Genomic DNA, 14,453 nt, shown 5'->3' on the forward strand with positions numbered 1-14,453 from the left:
GCCTCCCGTCGCTGGATGGCCAGATGCCCGGAGCCCAATAGGGCGTGGATTTCCCGCCGGAGTGTGGATGACGAGGCGATTCCGTTTTGCCTGTGTGGAGGCCAGTTGCCCCTTGTGAGGGCCAGATGCCCGGAGTCCTGGTGTGTGGATTGCCCACTGGTGTGCCGGTAATCCTTTACGACAGGGATTGGAGCGCGCTCGAGCACGCGCGCGGGCGCGTCTTCCATAATTGGACAGACGGGACAGGCCATACCCCAAACGATAAGGAAGCGCTCGTCTTTCATACACTTCATCAATAGTGACCAGGTACAGGGACATCCATCTAAAAGACCTCATGATGGAAACGTTCACTCCAATAAAGACATACAGTGTAGTTATATTATACATACAGAATTTAAAGACGATCCAATAACAGGCTAGCCATTTTGTAACAGAGGGAAAAACACATCAGGAAATGAAAACAAAACAAGAGTGAAACAGATGAAATTGAATAAGAAATTGAAGTTACATTGGATAAACCAACGCAATGCTCACTAAAATGGACCCAAAAGGATCGCTATGAGCATGAGCTCTTCGCCACATGTGTTCATGTAAGTAGGTGGGGAGCAAACGCCTTGAGGTCCCACCCTGCCGCTTCATTTTTTTTTTCAACTGCATCTAATTTCCCTCAATGCTTTGAGTATTGATCCGCTCATCGTCAGGATCAACAAAATTGTCCTCATGTATAACGACTTCATGTGAGTACATGCCTCCATTGATCTCATTAAGATGGGCATATCCTGCCCAACCATCCGTGTAAATCCGTGATCCTCCTCGAACGTGTTCCACAATAACTTCTTCCAACGTCTGTCGGGTTCTGTTGGGCACCTCTACCATGAAACAATTTCCTGTGCGCCGGGTCACGCCTCCAACAACCCAAATTGGCGCAGGATGCCTCCCACGATGGTATTTTGCTCTAGCCATAAGAGTCTCGTCAATTTCGACTTCTTCGGGTTGCAAATCGCCATTTTCGTCAATGAACATGCCTCCAATCATGTGATTTTGATTGACAAAAGACTGCGTAAAACATGAAAGTTGGAAGAATTATCATTCACTTGACGTGAGAATTGCAGGCAGAAGGAATGGTTGAGAAATGAATTACTTATTTTCGTTGAAGTAACTTAAGTCCATTCTGTTCCTTTCAATGAGGAATGACTAATGGCTTGCAACTTCAATATGTGCCAAGCTGAATTTTTCCATACAATGTGACTAATATGACTGATTACCTGGCAAATATCTCGGTGGAAATTTGCCCAATCTGTTGCTGTTTTTTCAGTCATGCCTCCACTCTGAGTAGCACAGAAATGTAATGGTAAATCGTAGGCCCAACCATAGGTGAAGTAAAGCACTTGATGAAGGTCTAGTTTTGCATTAGTGAAGAAGCTTCCATGGCGAAGAGATTGCTTGGAATAGCACCTTGGGCATACCCACAAATAATGATCTCGGACCAAATTGGAATGCCGAATCTCACGGGGAGCATTACATGAACTGCACATGCTTTCATTGCTCAAGAGACCGTGTTTGACCAAGAAACAAATTGTTTCTTCTTCAATTGCTGTTTGGCGCACTAAATCCGGGAACGTCAACCATTCCGTCTTCATTTGGTTTGGGGTCAATATTTCCCCAAGGGGAAGGATTTGATTTGCCGGCATTGTTGGATGATGGAGTGCAACTGTTTCTTGTGATTTGTTTGTAAACAACCCAACCCTTGTGGTCACTCNTTTGAATGAAAAAACCAAGTCACAGTTGGCTGTTATGAATCGGCTGTCAAGGACAGCTTGGAAAACGGCTGATGAGTAGAGCAAGTCAATCGAGATGAAAACGAACATGTGTTCGTAATGGCCATCCAATTTAATCATGTTATATCGTTGAATCTCGTCACCATTCGTTTTACGGGAATTTGTCCCACCATCTTATGTTGGCTCAAGACTTGTGGTGAACATTGCATTGTAACGCACTGTTTAATCCGATCCAGCTAGGACTTTGTCTATGATTCCCGAGCAAGAGAGGAGTTGTGATGATTGCACCAACAAGAAGTGTCTTTGGCTCTCTTTTAGTGTTGACTTTTTTAGACAAGAGCAAAGAAATTGGCACATTTGTTAAGCCTTGATAATAATTTAAAATTACTTCTAGGCAGGCTAGAGATTACGGCCTGTCAACCCTTTCGGTCTTACATGCTTCCAACGAAACCTTGGAAAATGCAGTAAATTTCAAGGACCTCACAGGCCACCGAATTGCTTTTCTTTCTGCTTTTGATGGACAAGATTGTCAATTATAGTCTAAAACACACTCGAAAGCATGAGCTATCCTCTACATATAGCTCTTTGTGCTCCTTTGCGTTGTAGGTTACTCGCCATAGAATTTGGAGGCACTGCTTCCACCCTGCTTGGGACGGGAGTTCAGTTGAGTGAATCTCAAATTTTTACAGACAAGGAATACTGAGGTTGCGTGAGCTCTTTTGATGGCTTAATCTGCAGTTTTAATCAACATAAGGACTTTTATGTATCTTGAGTATTCGAGTGGTTAATTGGGGCCAAAATAGGTCCCATTGACAGATGAAGGAACCTTGCTTCCTGGTATTTTTACTTATATTGCATGACATATGGTCTATTCTTGTTGCATTATTTCAATCAGATTTGTTATATCCCTACAAACTTTCATGAAAAAATGAAACTGCAAGCTTGGCAAGAATATGTCATTCAAAACATGTGTTAATTGTTGAAAATATTTGATTATATAGAGTTCCCAGGCCACTCCAGATACCCATATCAAAGTTTTCTTTCATACCATAGGTACCTCAGTTCCTTTCGTGATACATATTAGCCTTAGATTTAAGTGCCTTATATCCGTTAGTGCAGAAGAAGAAAAGGAATTTGAGAATAATCGTAGAGACAAAAAATTTGAAAATGACAATTGCATCGCTCACACAACCTCCGAGTTGATTCTCTGTAAAAGATTGTGTAGACTGAAAGAGAGTTCTTCCTTCGGGACGATAGATAGTGTGGTGACTGGTGGTTATCACGGTTCTGGATTCAGGTCTCACCAGGCAAACGGACGAAACGGATTAGGACGTGAAACGTTATTTAGATTAGTAGTGGATTCAACACCACTCACCCCTGGCCCAAATATTTACCCCGACCTTGGAACAAACCATCAAAGCATTTGATCCGACAATATGTTCAAGACTGCCCTGAATTACCTGAGTTCCAATGTGGGCGTGTATGGGTTGGATGAGGGCGTGTCAGAGGGTGGGATCCCGGATCCCATCATAGGCTCTATGGTGGATGTGGGGGGTCAGAAAGTGAAGGTGCAGCGACGGATTGGCGAAGGAGGATTTGCCTTTGTGTACGCTGTGCAAAGCGTCAGTTCGCCTCCGCGCCCGTTTGCCTTGAAGCGATTACTGGCCGCCGACGCTGACAAGCGCGCAGCTATAGTTCAGGAAATTACGCTCCTCAAGTCCCTCAAAAACCGGCCCAACATTCTGCAGTATGAGACGGCAGCGCATTTACCGCAAGGTCAGGGGCTCTCAGCGTCCAAGTGCGAAGAGTATTTGCTCTTGACTGAGCTATGCGCCGCGTCTTTGTACGATTATCTGTCACCGCGCTCCATGCCCTACCCACCAGTCACAGCTGGACGCGTCTTTTTTCAAACCTTGGAAGCTGTATCCTACCTGCACCGCGCCTCGCCTGCCATTGCGCACCGCGATCTCAAGGTAGAGAACTTGTTGATCGACGGGTGCGGCAGGCTCAAGCTGTGCGATTTTGGCAGTGCCACCACTCACACCTATCTCCCGGATGAGACATGGAATATGGGTCAGCGCACCAGGATGGAAGAAGAAATTCAAAAGTTCACCACCCCCATGTATCGGTCCCCAGAAATGGTGGATGTGTGGTGCAATCATCCGGTTGGTATTGCAAGTGATGTCTGGGCGTTGGGCTGCCTACTGTACCAGTTGTGTTTTCACGTCCACCCTTTCCCTGAGGGCACAAAACTTCAGATCATTAACGCCAATTTCTACATCCCGGATACTGATGTGACTCACACCATGTTCCATGACTTGATACGCCAGATGTTGGTGGTGGACCCAACTTGTCGCCCCTCCGTCCAGCAAGCCCAAGAGCATTTGGGAGAGGTGGCCGTCTACAATGGTTGGGACCTGGAAGACAAGATTGACTTTGAGATCCAACTGAACCTACCTTCAACCCCAGAGCATGGCCCAGCCAATGGAGTTCCAAAGTTGGACCTCTCACCTACCCACCAGCCTGGAACTGTGCCTGCACCAACAGCCACCCAGCTTCTCACCTCGTTGAAAGGGGGAGCTGGTTCAATGTTTGGTCGGATCAAGGACACCTCCAAGTCTGTCATGTCCTCATTGTTGTCCCCCAAGGATATAGATTTTCACCTGCTGACGTCTCGCTTGGCTGCCATGTCGTTACCTGTGGACGGAATTGATTATAACTACAAGAACCAGATTGAAGACATTCGTCAAATTATGGAGAACCACCATTCGGCTCACTATGCCATTGTCAATGTATGCGAGAGGAAGTATCCAGCATCTCGTTTTGTCTGTGGCACAGTCATTGATTCCACCTGGTCCAGTCAGATCATTCCAAGCATCGAGCAGGTTCTAGAAATGAGCATCAAAGTGATTGAGTTCCTGTCCAAGGACAAGAAGAATGTGGTCGTTATCCACTGTTTAAACGGGAAGTCAAATTCGGCCATGCTCTTCTCCGCCGTCATGCTTGTAGGTAAAGTGTTCTCACACTATTCTGAGGCCCTTGCCCTCTTTGAAGAGAAACGGTGTGAGCCTCAGATTTCCTTTGGTCAAAGGTCAGTGTTGATCCACCTCGAAAAGCTCTTGCAAAGTGGACCCTCTCTTACGCTCTCGCAACAAGTTTTGAACGTGAACAGTATCATCCTGGAGCCAGTTCCATTGTTCACAAAGGCATTGGATGGAACCCGACCCTTCTACGAGATCTATCAGGGTTCCCAATTGATTTCGACCAACTTCCAGGATTACGGATCTCTCAAGCTGTACACAGCGTATGATGGGGAGATTGTTATGAAATTAAACGTCAAGTTAATGGGAGACATAACGGTAATTGTGTTTCATGGCCGACAGAGCATGGGCACATTCTTCGCAGGTAAACTCGAAAAGATCCTGATCGGGAAGATTTTCTTCAATACAAGCCAGCTTCCGGCCAACAAGTCGTACGTCAAATTCAAAACTCATGAGCTAGACGCTTTAGGAGACATAGAGAGGATCCCGGACGATTTTAGTATTGCTGTCAATTACACCATCAGAGAACAACCCAAAGAGACAATCTACCCTTACAAAATGCCCACCCATCGCAAATTGGACTTGTTCTTTTCCACCAAGGGCGAGTATAATGAGGCCATGACCTTTGGCAAGAAAGTTCCCACCCCCACGGCACCTTTGTCAGATGCTTCCCAAGTGCAAGAACAATCTCCCACTCGACCACCCAGGCAAAAGAAAGCCTCCCCTCCCCTTTTTGACGTGGGCGACAGTGATGCTGGCGTTCCCAAGCCTTCCTCACTGATCGACATAGCTGGTTTAGAACCTCAGGCTGGTGGCAAGAAAACCCTGAACTCGACTGGACATCTCAATCTGACCCCTCCTGAAGCCAAGAGTGATCCTCAAGCTGGTTTCTTCGACTTGACCCCACCGAAGCCACAGAGCGCACAGCCGGCAGGCTTCTTTGATTTGACCCCCCCTGATCAAGGCAAAGACACGCTTCTCAACTTTGGCGGCTCCGCGCCAAGGAGCGCGACTGAGAAGAGCAGCCCTGACGACATTCTGCTGGACTTTGATGGGTTTCCCTCTGTTGCCCCTCCGCCAACAAACGCTAGCAAGCCGAGCAGCACGAACTTTGACTTGTTTGACAATGTTCCCAGCTCCAATGGGAATAGCGCAGACCTGCTGCAACCTTCGGGCGCGCCAAATCTAGCGGACCTGCTTGCCCCGCAGCCTCAGGAGCCGGCCAAAAGTGCCTCAGAGCAAATGGTGGATGACATGCTCAGTCAAATGAATTTAAATTCAAGGAAATCGGCAGGCGGCGATAACAAAACCCCTCAGCCAACGTCTCAAGGACCAAGTGGCAAGCCCAATTACAATAGCGCCTTTTTCAATGCGCAGACCAATAATGGAAACGGACAAGCCAGAAAACCACCAACAAGGGCCAACTTTGACGATCTCTTGGGTAAGCTTTTTATGTTATGAAGTGTGGCTTTCATTCTTTTTTTTTTAACTTTAATGTCGATTCGAAATATGACCTTTCATTTTTATAGCACTGGGAATTAGATTCCTTGTAGCGGGGTTAGAAAAACCAAACCAAAAAGAAAAAGATCAAATTTATAGCTTACACAGTAAGTTTTCAAATCCGCCCTCTATTGATAACCCATAGCACTTCCTTTCCTCCCTCTGGCTTAGAAATTAATGCAACTCATTGGACCACGTGATACGTAATTCATGATTCATGATGTTCAATTGCGAGATAATGTTGTTGCAGGAGGGTTTGCGCCCTCGGGTGACTCCCAAAACCAGACGATTGGCGAGATGCAGAAGAAGAAACAGATCAAGGCAATGACTCCAGAGGAAGCGCACATCTTTGAATGGACCCATGGAAGGTCTCGCAATCTACGAGCTCTACTGTGCTCTTTGGACACAGTGGTTTGGTCTGGTTCGAGGTGGACCAAATGTGGGATGCACCAACTGGTCACCTTTGATAACGTCAAGAAGATGTACCGGAGAGCTTGCTTGGCCGTTCACCCCGATAAGCAAATGGGCACGGAAAATGAAGACTTGGCGAAGAAGATCTTCACCGAGTTGAACGACGCTTGGTCCAAGTTTCAGGAGGATGAGAGTCCTTGATCGAACCAAGACAGAGAGAGACCCCTTTTTCATTGCTAAGAGTTTTGTGATATTACAGGACGCAGTGCATTTGTGATATCAAATATCTATTTCTATGAATAAAAGTGAATTATTTAAGGACATGAGAGAGGCACGGCAGAATCAGTTGGAGACTCAGTTCGTGTGTTCTGGTCTTTTCAAGAATTGAGATGCTGTTGAAATTACAATCGCAAACAAGCGACACTTTGTCAATCTGAGGCCCAACGAGCCAAAAGTTTGTCTTTTGGCAATTTATTCTTAAATATTTCAAATTTTAATACGTGTATGTACGTACTTCAAAACATTGAAGTGCTCAGGTCATTTCTTTGCTCCGTTTCTTAACTTGACACATTGCTTGGACATATTTTCTTACAAGTTGAACACTATTTTGCAAATTGTTCTTACATTTAATTCGTTTGAAGAGATCCAGATCATCGACCATCAACTCATGCATTAAAGATTAAAAAAATTGCGGACTACTAAAAAGATTATAACAATTTAAGTAGCTCTGATTAATATATTAGTCCAATGAAAACCTATGGAAAGATGGTATTTTTGAAAACTTCATAAACATTGTGAGTGTCCTTATGTTACGTTTTCAATAATAGATTTCATAATTATCCATTGAACAATGACTAACGTATTGCACTTCAAATGCTGTTTTTTTGCCTCAAACTTCCTTACCGTTATTGCGAATGCGATCCCCAGCACCACATAACGGAAAAAGCAGTTATTTTACTTGAATTTATTTTCATATAATACTTGATCCACCAACGAATTAGAATCGGCAAATCTACCTAACGCTAAGTATTTTGATCAACTCATTGTCCAACTCTGACTATTAAAACTTCGGCTGCTCGAAAAAAATCTTGCTACATAATGAAATCAGAAAAAATTAAAATCTGTCACATAGAAGTGTGGTTGTCAAAGTCATGTCGTAATTGCTACGTACATAACACTCCCAAGGCCTGATTTTTGAAGCTCGCACATCTGAGGTGAGTTTATCTAAAACGCTCATACCTCATGAGTTTTAAGGCTTGGACATTACCCAGAATGAGCCTCCGCTCACTACTTTCCCCAATATATTTTCATACCTGTTAACGTCCAAGCTCCTAACCGAGTCCGAGGTGCGAGCTTTAAAACAGGCCTCTGGTCAGCTACATGATCTTTTTTTTTCTTCTTTAAACCCACTCAGAATACTCAGAATACACATAGAATATGGGAGTAACTTTGAAACTTTGAAACCAACGTCTTTGCAAATCAAATGAGGAGACTGGGACTTAATTATACAACGATATAAGTTTGCAATTCTATTCCTATTTGACTCTTTTTGAAAAGGGACACAGTGTTGGTCTTTTGGCCGGAAAACCACTGGCAACGTTTAGACCCAAAATTTAAACTACTAATGAATCATAGTAAGAAGATATTGTAATAACCTTCCGCGATTTTACGACCACTACAAGATCAAGTATCAAACCGAATACAATGGTGCTCAAAATATTTGCATGTAATTTTATTTACCTGTATCTATTTGCATCCTATCCCAGGAGAGGGGAAAATGTAGTGCAACATGTCTATTAGAGGTGTTCTGTAACAAACAAAGGTCACGCGGCCTTCAAGCATTGCTTTTAAGGTAATTGATATGGAAGGTGCCCTCAAGAGGAGCGTCTTCTGACGCAAGCATAATAATATTTAACACTTTCCCTAATCAATTCCAAAAATAAAAAATCAGGTGTGGGCGTCTGAAAAGTCTCATAACGTCTTTCTCTAACGAGGGACCGCTTTGAGTTTTACACCCCCGTCCAGTCGGTTAAAGTGGTCTTTCCTCCATTTGATAGGAATCACGGTCTGGTCACAGGGCTCCAGGCGAAAATTTCGAAACACCTGGTACATCAAGATCTTGGCCTCCATCAGCGCAATCTGCATCCCAATGCAAGCCCTTGGTCCCATGCCAAACGGTAGAAACGTCCCAGTCTTCATGGTCAGCTTATATTCCGGGCTGAACCGATCAGGGTCGAATTTCTCCGGGTCGGGAAAGTATTGGGGGTCGGTATGAAGCCCTTGAATGGGAATCAGGACGCCCATATCTTCTGGAATGACCACATCTGTGCCCGGAATCTTCCAACTCTTGGTGCATCTCCGAACGGTGAAAGAAAAGGCCGCCAACCGACTGCTTTCATGGAAGACCTGATCCAAGTACTTTAGGTCCTTGACGTCGTCCCCCGTGATATTGGCGCCCACTTTGGAGGCCATGTCGTCAATCTCGATCAGCAAACGGTCCTGGACCTCCGGATCAATGGCCACAAAGTAGAAAACCATGGAGAGTAACGCACTGACCGTGTCGTAACCATCCAGGAAGAACTGCATCAGAGTGCGGCTGATCATGGTGTCCGTCATGAACTTGGCGGCCAGTGCCTGTTTCTGTCCCTTGAGATCGTCGTCCTCTGGCGCCAGTTTCTGGTCACGGATCTTCATCATGAGGCCCAGGACATCATTGGGATAGGTTTTGGAGCCATTCCGACCCTTCAGAATATTCTCTGTCATGGCCAGAAAGTATCTCACCGATTGGGGTTTGAAAAGTGAAATATTGAAGAGTTTGGCTAATTTGGGAATGGACATGGTCATGAAGAAGCGCCATGTTTCGAAGAAATTGTTGCCATTGGTCACGATCTCATTGCCGTCGGATTTGATGGTCTGGAAATCCATACTGAAGACGATCCGACCGATGCAATCAATGGCGTAGTGACCGGTCAGCTTCTCCATATCCACAAGTCCCTTGGGACACTTCTTCATGGCGTCAATCACGTCCAAGGCGGGGGCATTGATCTTGGTGCCAATGTTCTTGATGTTCTTCAAGCTGAAAGCGGGTGTGATACTAGTCCGAAGGGACCTCCATTCGTCTCCGACGGCATTGGTCAGGCCCAGTTCATTCAATGGCAAATGAGCGAGATCTTTGGGAATGAAGTTGAGATCCACAAAGTGGTCGAAATCGGTCACGAGCACTTGCTTGATCAGATCCGGGTCCTTAATCAGCAAAGTCGGCGCAGTTCCATCATTAAAGATACCGTATCTGAAAGCAAAAAGTTGGCTCCAATTTGGTTTGTGGATTTGGGTGCTTGGTTTGGTAAATCACTAGCTAAAAATATTTTTTTTCAGTTTGCTTCAGCATCATAGTTCTTGGTTATATCTACCATGAAAATTTAAAAAGATTGAGCAGAAACCTCTAAATCTTAATTATAGTCTTTTTTTGCGTAACGAAGGTTTTTTAGGAAACTTTCTTAAAACTATCAGTAGATAAACTAATATGTCACTAAAATAATTAAATAATAATCTAAAATGAGATTGTGGTCTTAAACATACTATAATTCAGGCCGGGCTCTCTCGGACCAAATGGTTTACTTCTCCTTTTCCGATATATCCGTTAGAAAAATATTGTCATGCTGTTATAATAAGCTTGATGAAATGTTTGTTACGAGGCGAACTTACAAAATATTATTGCCCCAATATAACAAAATTGCAGATAGAGATCGAGAGGTAAACATTGATTTCTGAACCCTTTCATTTTCTCTTGTTGACTCTATCAAACTCTCTAAAAGGTCTTCAGACGTCAAAAAAAGATCGTTTTAATTTATTTATGAAGGGAAGAAACCAAGCTTTGTAGACAAAAAGCTGAGAGAGGAGCACATTTTGAGGATCCCTTTTCGTAAAGATGAACATTTAATACCTTGAATTTTGAAAACGCACCAACTCTCTAACTTGATGTTTTCTAGATATAAAATTTGCAAATTTGTAGACGAAATATCATATAAAGATTGAAAGGTAATAAATAGACAAATTATAACCTTTCATTTTAATAGTACTGGGGATTACATTCCCTGTAGCGGTTTGAAAAGCCCGTGAAAAACCAAACCAAAAAAAAAAAAATTAAAAAAAGATCCATTACAATATTGGGAGACACTAAAAAAGTTGGGACTGTACAGTATTCAGAGAAGGTACGAAAGGTATTTGATATTGTACGTTTGAAATAAAAAAATCAAATGAAAATCTCATTTTGTTGGTTTGAATCAAAGTCTATGAATTGATGATTGCTGAAAGCTCTAGAATAGTATTAGTCTTACTTCCGATCTCCGAATTGCTTATAGATGTCTCGATAGAACTGAATCATAGATTTGGTCTCCATCACCAGATCTTTTGTGTTTCCAAACAGCAATTTGGGGGTGATGGAGAATAGGCCTTGTTTTTCAAAGACTCCATAGTTCTTGGTCAAACTCCAATAAATGTATAGCATTACAAGTCCGAGTAATCCCAGCCATTGAAGAGGTGTGAGAACCCCAAAGCAACTCACAATCCCGTCCAAAATCCCGTTGAAAACACCCATGTTTAGAGCAACTTGATCAAAATTGAACTAGCCAACATCTCATTCGAAATTGAGCAAGGACGGTTTCTTTGTTAAAATCCCTTGACTGAATTTACAGCATGGCCCATAGATTTTGGTGATCATGTACTATCATTCTTCATATCCCGGTGTTGACACCGAAGTAAACCATGTCTAATCTCGTCATTGTGAGTTAGTAATGATGTGGTCAATGATATTCTAGCTTCCCGACGGTTTGGATTAATGTTATAGTTGGCAATCAATCGAAAACTAGATCTGTTCCTGCAAAATGGACAATCTATGATCACGTTCACTTTAGAGGTGGACAAGTCAGTGGCGGTCTTTGTGAGTTTGTACTGTGTAACATTCAGGATAGAACATAGAGCTTGAAGCCCTGCGACAACGTTTCTCTTGGACTATGATCGTAAATATTCTACCAAGATTTGACCCAAAATATTCTTTGCTTGCTTTTTTTTAGCCGTCAAGACACTTAGTGCTTTCAAATGGTTCTAAATGAAAAGCAAGGTAGTCATGTGTCGCTTTTGGGCTTGCTTAAACGTTCTTTGTTAAGGGATTGAATTTACAGTTCCAGCTCAATTATTATTCTATTTATGGGTCAATATTGATAAAAGTCACAGTTTGACTCATTAACCTACATACGCAAAACATACTTCAAAGCTTGAAAAGGCAGTTTTAGAGCTTATTTTTGCTATCTTAGCGTTTCCTATTTTTAAAAGCACTTTTTTCCAAAACCTGAGATTCTGATGACTTGTATTTTGGATTGTTATTATCTTCATTGTTATGAAAATAAGACCAGTGACCTCCCAACAAATGGTGAGGGGTCATCAGACAGCTGCTGTTTTAAGGACCGAAATTGATTGGTTCATATTTTAAGATGCAGTTTTTTCGAAGAGCATGGATGGTGTAAAGATTGATTGTCAAATACTCGATATTCGATGTTGAATAAAATGCAAACACCTCGGTTATCCGCCGTTTTGATTTTTCTCTCAGCACAAAAACAAAAGTTTTATCACTCCAATTCACAAGCCGGGAACATGAAAGGGATGTCTGTCTGTTTTTGAGCACTTTTCTTTCTTTATTCCTTTGAAGGTGCGTAGAGTACATGACTCTCCCTTGAAGGACTTGGACTTCTTGCAACACGTGGTCGCAATGTAAACAAACCACTCACGGTGGCACCTACCTACCCTACAATAGCTCAATGGCACGACTTCTAGTTACGTTTTTATTTGTTAAAACAACACAAGGACCATTTTTGGTAAAAAAAAAAAATACAACATTAATATGTTAATCCAATGAAAACCTGTCAGAAGATAGTACTCTTTGGAAACGTAATGAACTGATATCGTGAGTATCCTTAAGTTACGCTTTCAATTGAAATTTCATAAGTATTCATTGAACAGTGGCTGACATATTACACGGACATGTTACCAATGTTGAATTTTGCATCAAATTTGACTGCAAGCTGCTTCGGTTATGATTGATTATAACCAATACAAAGTAAAATGTTACGCTTTTTCAATGTCCCAAAAACAAATAAAAATGTTTCGCTTTTCTGAAGTATACAGAAAAAGCTAAATATTGTGAGTAATGTCACTTAAAACTTGATTAGAATAAGTATTTCGCAACTGCGATGTCATAACTGTTAACCACGAGTTTAGTTGATTTTGATTTAGACGTTCGACAAATGTTTCTAAAGTTTGATGGAAGTATTTTTGGTACGTAGAAAATAATCATTGCAATAGTGGCAAATTTGAAAATTGAATTGCCAGATGTATCTTCGTTACATTTCTAAGACACGATTGGCAACTAGGCTTTTTCATGTCACCAAAAAAAAAACGATCGGCAATTTTACATCCTGAATATGTTTCAATTGCTAATATTTACTAATTTGAAGTTATAAAGAAATATTTGCGAAAATAAAACCATATCATTTGCTTTGATACAATCAAGGAAGTACAACGTTTGTCGTGGAAATTACTTGAAGTATGAATAGGTCATTGTTCCATCTACAATATTGCAAAGTGAAACTTTCAAAGTGCAATAACTAAGTATCTGTTGAATAAATATTGATGACATTTGATGTAAGTGCGTAGCTAAGAGTACAAAAAACTTCGTCTGACCAGGTTTTGGACATTGATATCTTCTAATGTATTTTGAGTGAGAAGATATACAAATATAAGCTATTTTCAACGATGTTCATCTAAAAATGTGTTCCTTTCTTTCTTTAGCCAAGAAAAGAATAACTAGATGGACGGCTTGACATTTGAGAAAAGAGTAAATCAGAAATCATAACCACCGGCACCAATCGGCATGGCTTAACCATGAATGGTCAGCCGTAGTAGTGATTGAATTTAATAAAAGCTTCACGAATCGTCCGCTCCATATCTCAATTTTGGCAAGGGAACCTGTTCATTTAAGAACTTGAAATACGTAAGGCGTATCCAATTCGTTGGTCGATCAAATTATATATATATAAATAAAAGTCAAGTAAAATAAATAATCTTCTCGTCTTGAACTACTGGGATTCCAATCCCGGTAGCGGTAAGGAAGTCCGCACAAAAAAAAGTATACAGTCTGTTTTGAAAGCCAGTCTCGATATTGGGATTTCGTTTTTTATCTTGTTCATAAATTCGTCATTCAATTTGATCCTTCGATTTGGGCAAAATAGAAAGACACTACAATTTTTTCATGGTTACTCAGTTAGTCATTTTTGGATTTGAACTGGTCAATTTTTTTCGCAACAGGATTTGTTCTCCGGAGATCGGAACCATCTTTTGCTACAGTTCTGAGGTCGAACTATAGGTCCCGAGGTCGAAGATTAAGGACTAGTGCTGAGGCCAGTCCGGACTCAAGTCCGAGTCCACTCGAGTCTTTCACTCGATTTTGGAGGAATTGGCCTGACCGATCAATGGGGTACCCCTGCATGGTTTCGTGAGTGCATAGTTTGAGATGCGATTTGTACCCAGTTGCACCTACTGCGAGTATCAGATAGTTTCGTGAACGCACATTTTGAAATGCGACTCTGTAAAATTTAGTACTGTCGCATTTCAAAATTTGAGTTCAAGAAACCAAGTCTGGGTAACCCATTAGTTGGAGATTATATGATGT

General features: G+C 42.1%; 3 protein-coding genes across 3 annotated transcripts; 1 reads left to right on the plus strand and 2 right to left on the minus strand.

Annotated features, from left to right (window-relative positions):
* Positions 1–228: 228 nt before the first annotated feature.
* LOC131891822 (uncharacterized) lies at positions 229–1,757 on the minus strand. Its single transcript, XM_059241491.1, has 2 exons — positions 1,266–1,757; positions 229–1,056 (listed from the first exon to the last, which is right to left on the minus strand). The coding sequence occupies exons 1-2, from the start codon at positions 1,689–1,691 to the stop codon at positions 658–660; spliced, it is 825 nt and encodes a 274-aa protein (XP_059097474.1). The 5' UTR covers positions 1,692–1,757; the 3' UTR covers positions 229–657.
* Positions 1,758–3,207: 1,450 nt separating this feature from the next.
* On the plus strand, positions 3,208–7,051 carry LOC131891569 (cyclin-G-associated kinase-like; the record flags this gene model as incomplete). Its single annotated transcript, XM_059241178.1, is given in 2 exon segments — positions 3,208–6,260; positions 6,570–7,051. Coding segments are annotated over 2 exon segments (3,408 nt in total). The 3' UTR covers positions 6,932–7,051.
* A 1,396-nt stretch (positions 7,052–8,447) lies between these two features.
* LOC131892150 (cytochrome P450 6B1-like) lies at positions 8,448–11,799 on the minus strand. The gene is made up of 2 exons (XM_059241927.1): positions 11,068–11,799; positions 8,448–10,019 (listed from the first exon to the last, which is right to left on the minus strand). Exons 1-2 carry the CDS (start codon positions 11,325–11,327, stop codon positions 8,717–8,719), a joined length of 1,563 nt encoding a protein of 520 aa, XP_059097910.1. The 5' UTR covers positions 11,328–11,799; the 3' UTR covers positions 8,448–8,716.
* Positions 11,800–14,453: the final 2,654 nt, after the last annotated feature.

Source organism: Tigriopus californicus, chromosome 12 (assembly GCF_007210705.1).
Source record: "Tigriopus californicus strain San Diego chromosome 12, Tcal_SD_v2.1, whole genome shotgun sequence".
Taxonomy (NCBI): Eukaryota; Metazoa; Arthropoda; class Copepoda; order Harpacticoida; family Harpacticidae; genus Tigriopus; species Tigriopus californicus.

Coding starts and splice junctions, on each gene's coding strand:
- LOC131891822 (XM_059241491.1), bottom strand. CDS start 1,691: ATGCCGGCAAATCAAATCCTTCCCCTTGGGGAAATATTGACCCCAAAC. Junction 1,057..1,265: donor TCCACCGAGATATTTGCCAG/GTAATCAGTCAT, acceptor TGTTTTACGCAG/TCTTTTGTCAATCAAAATCA.
- LOC131892150 (XM_059241927.1), bottom strand. CDS start 11,327: ATGGGTGTTTTCAACGGGATTTTGGACGGGATTGTGAGTTGCTTTGGG. Junction 10,020..11,067: donor AAGCAATTCGGAGATCGGAA/GTAAGACTAATA, acceptor TTTTGCTTTCAG/ATACGGTATCTTTAATGATG.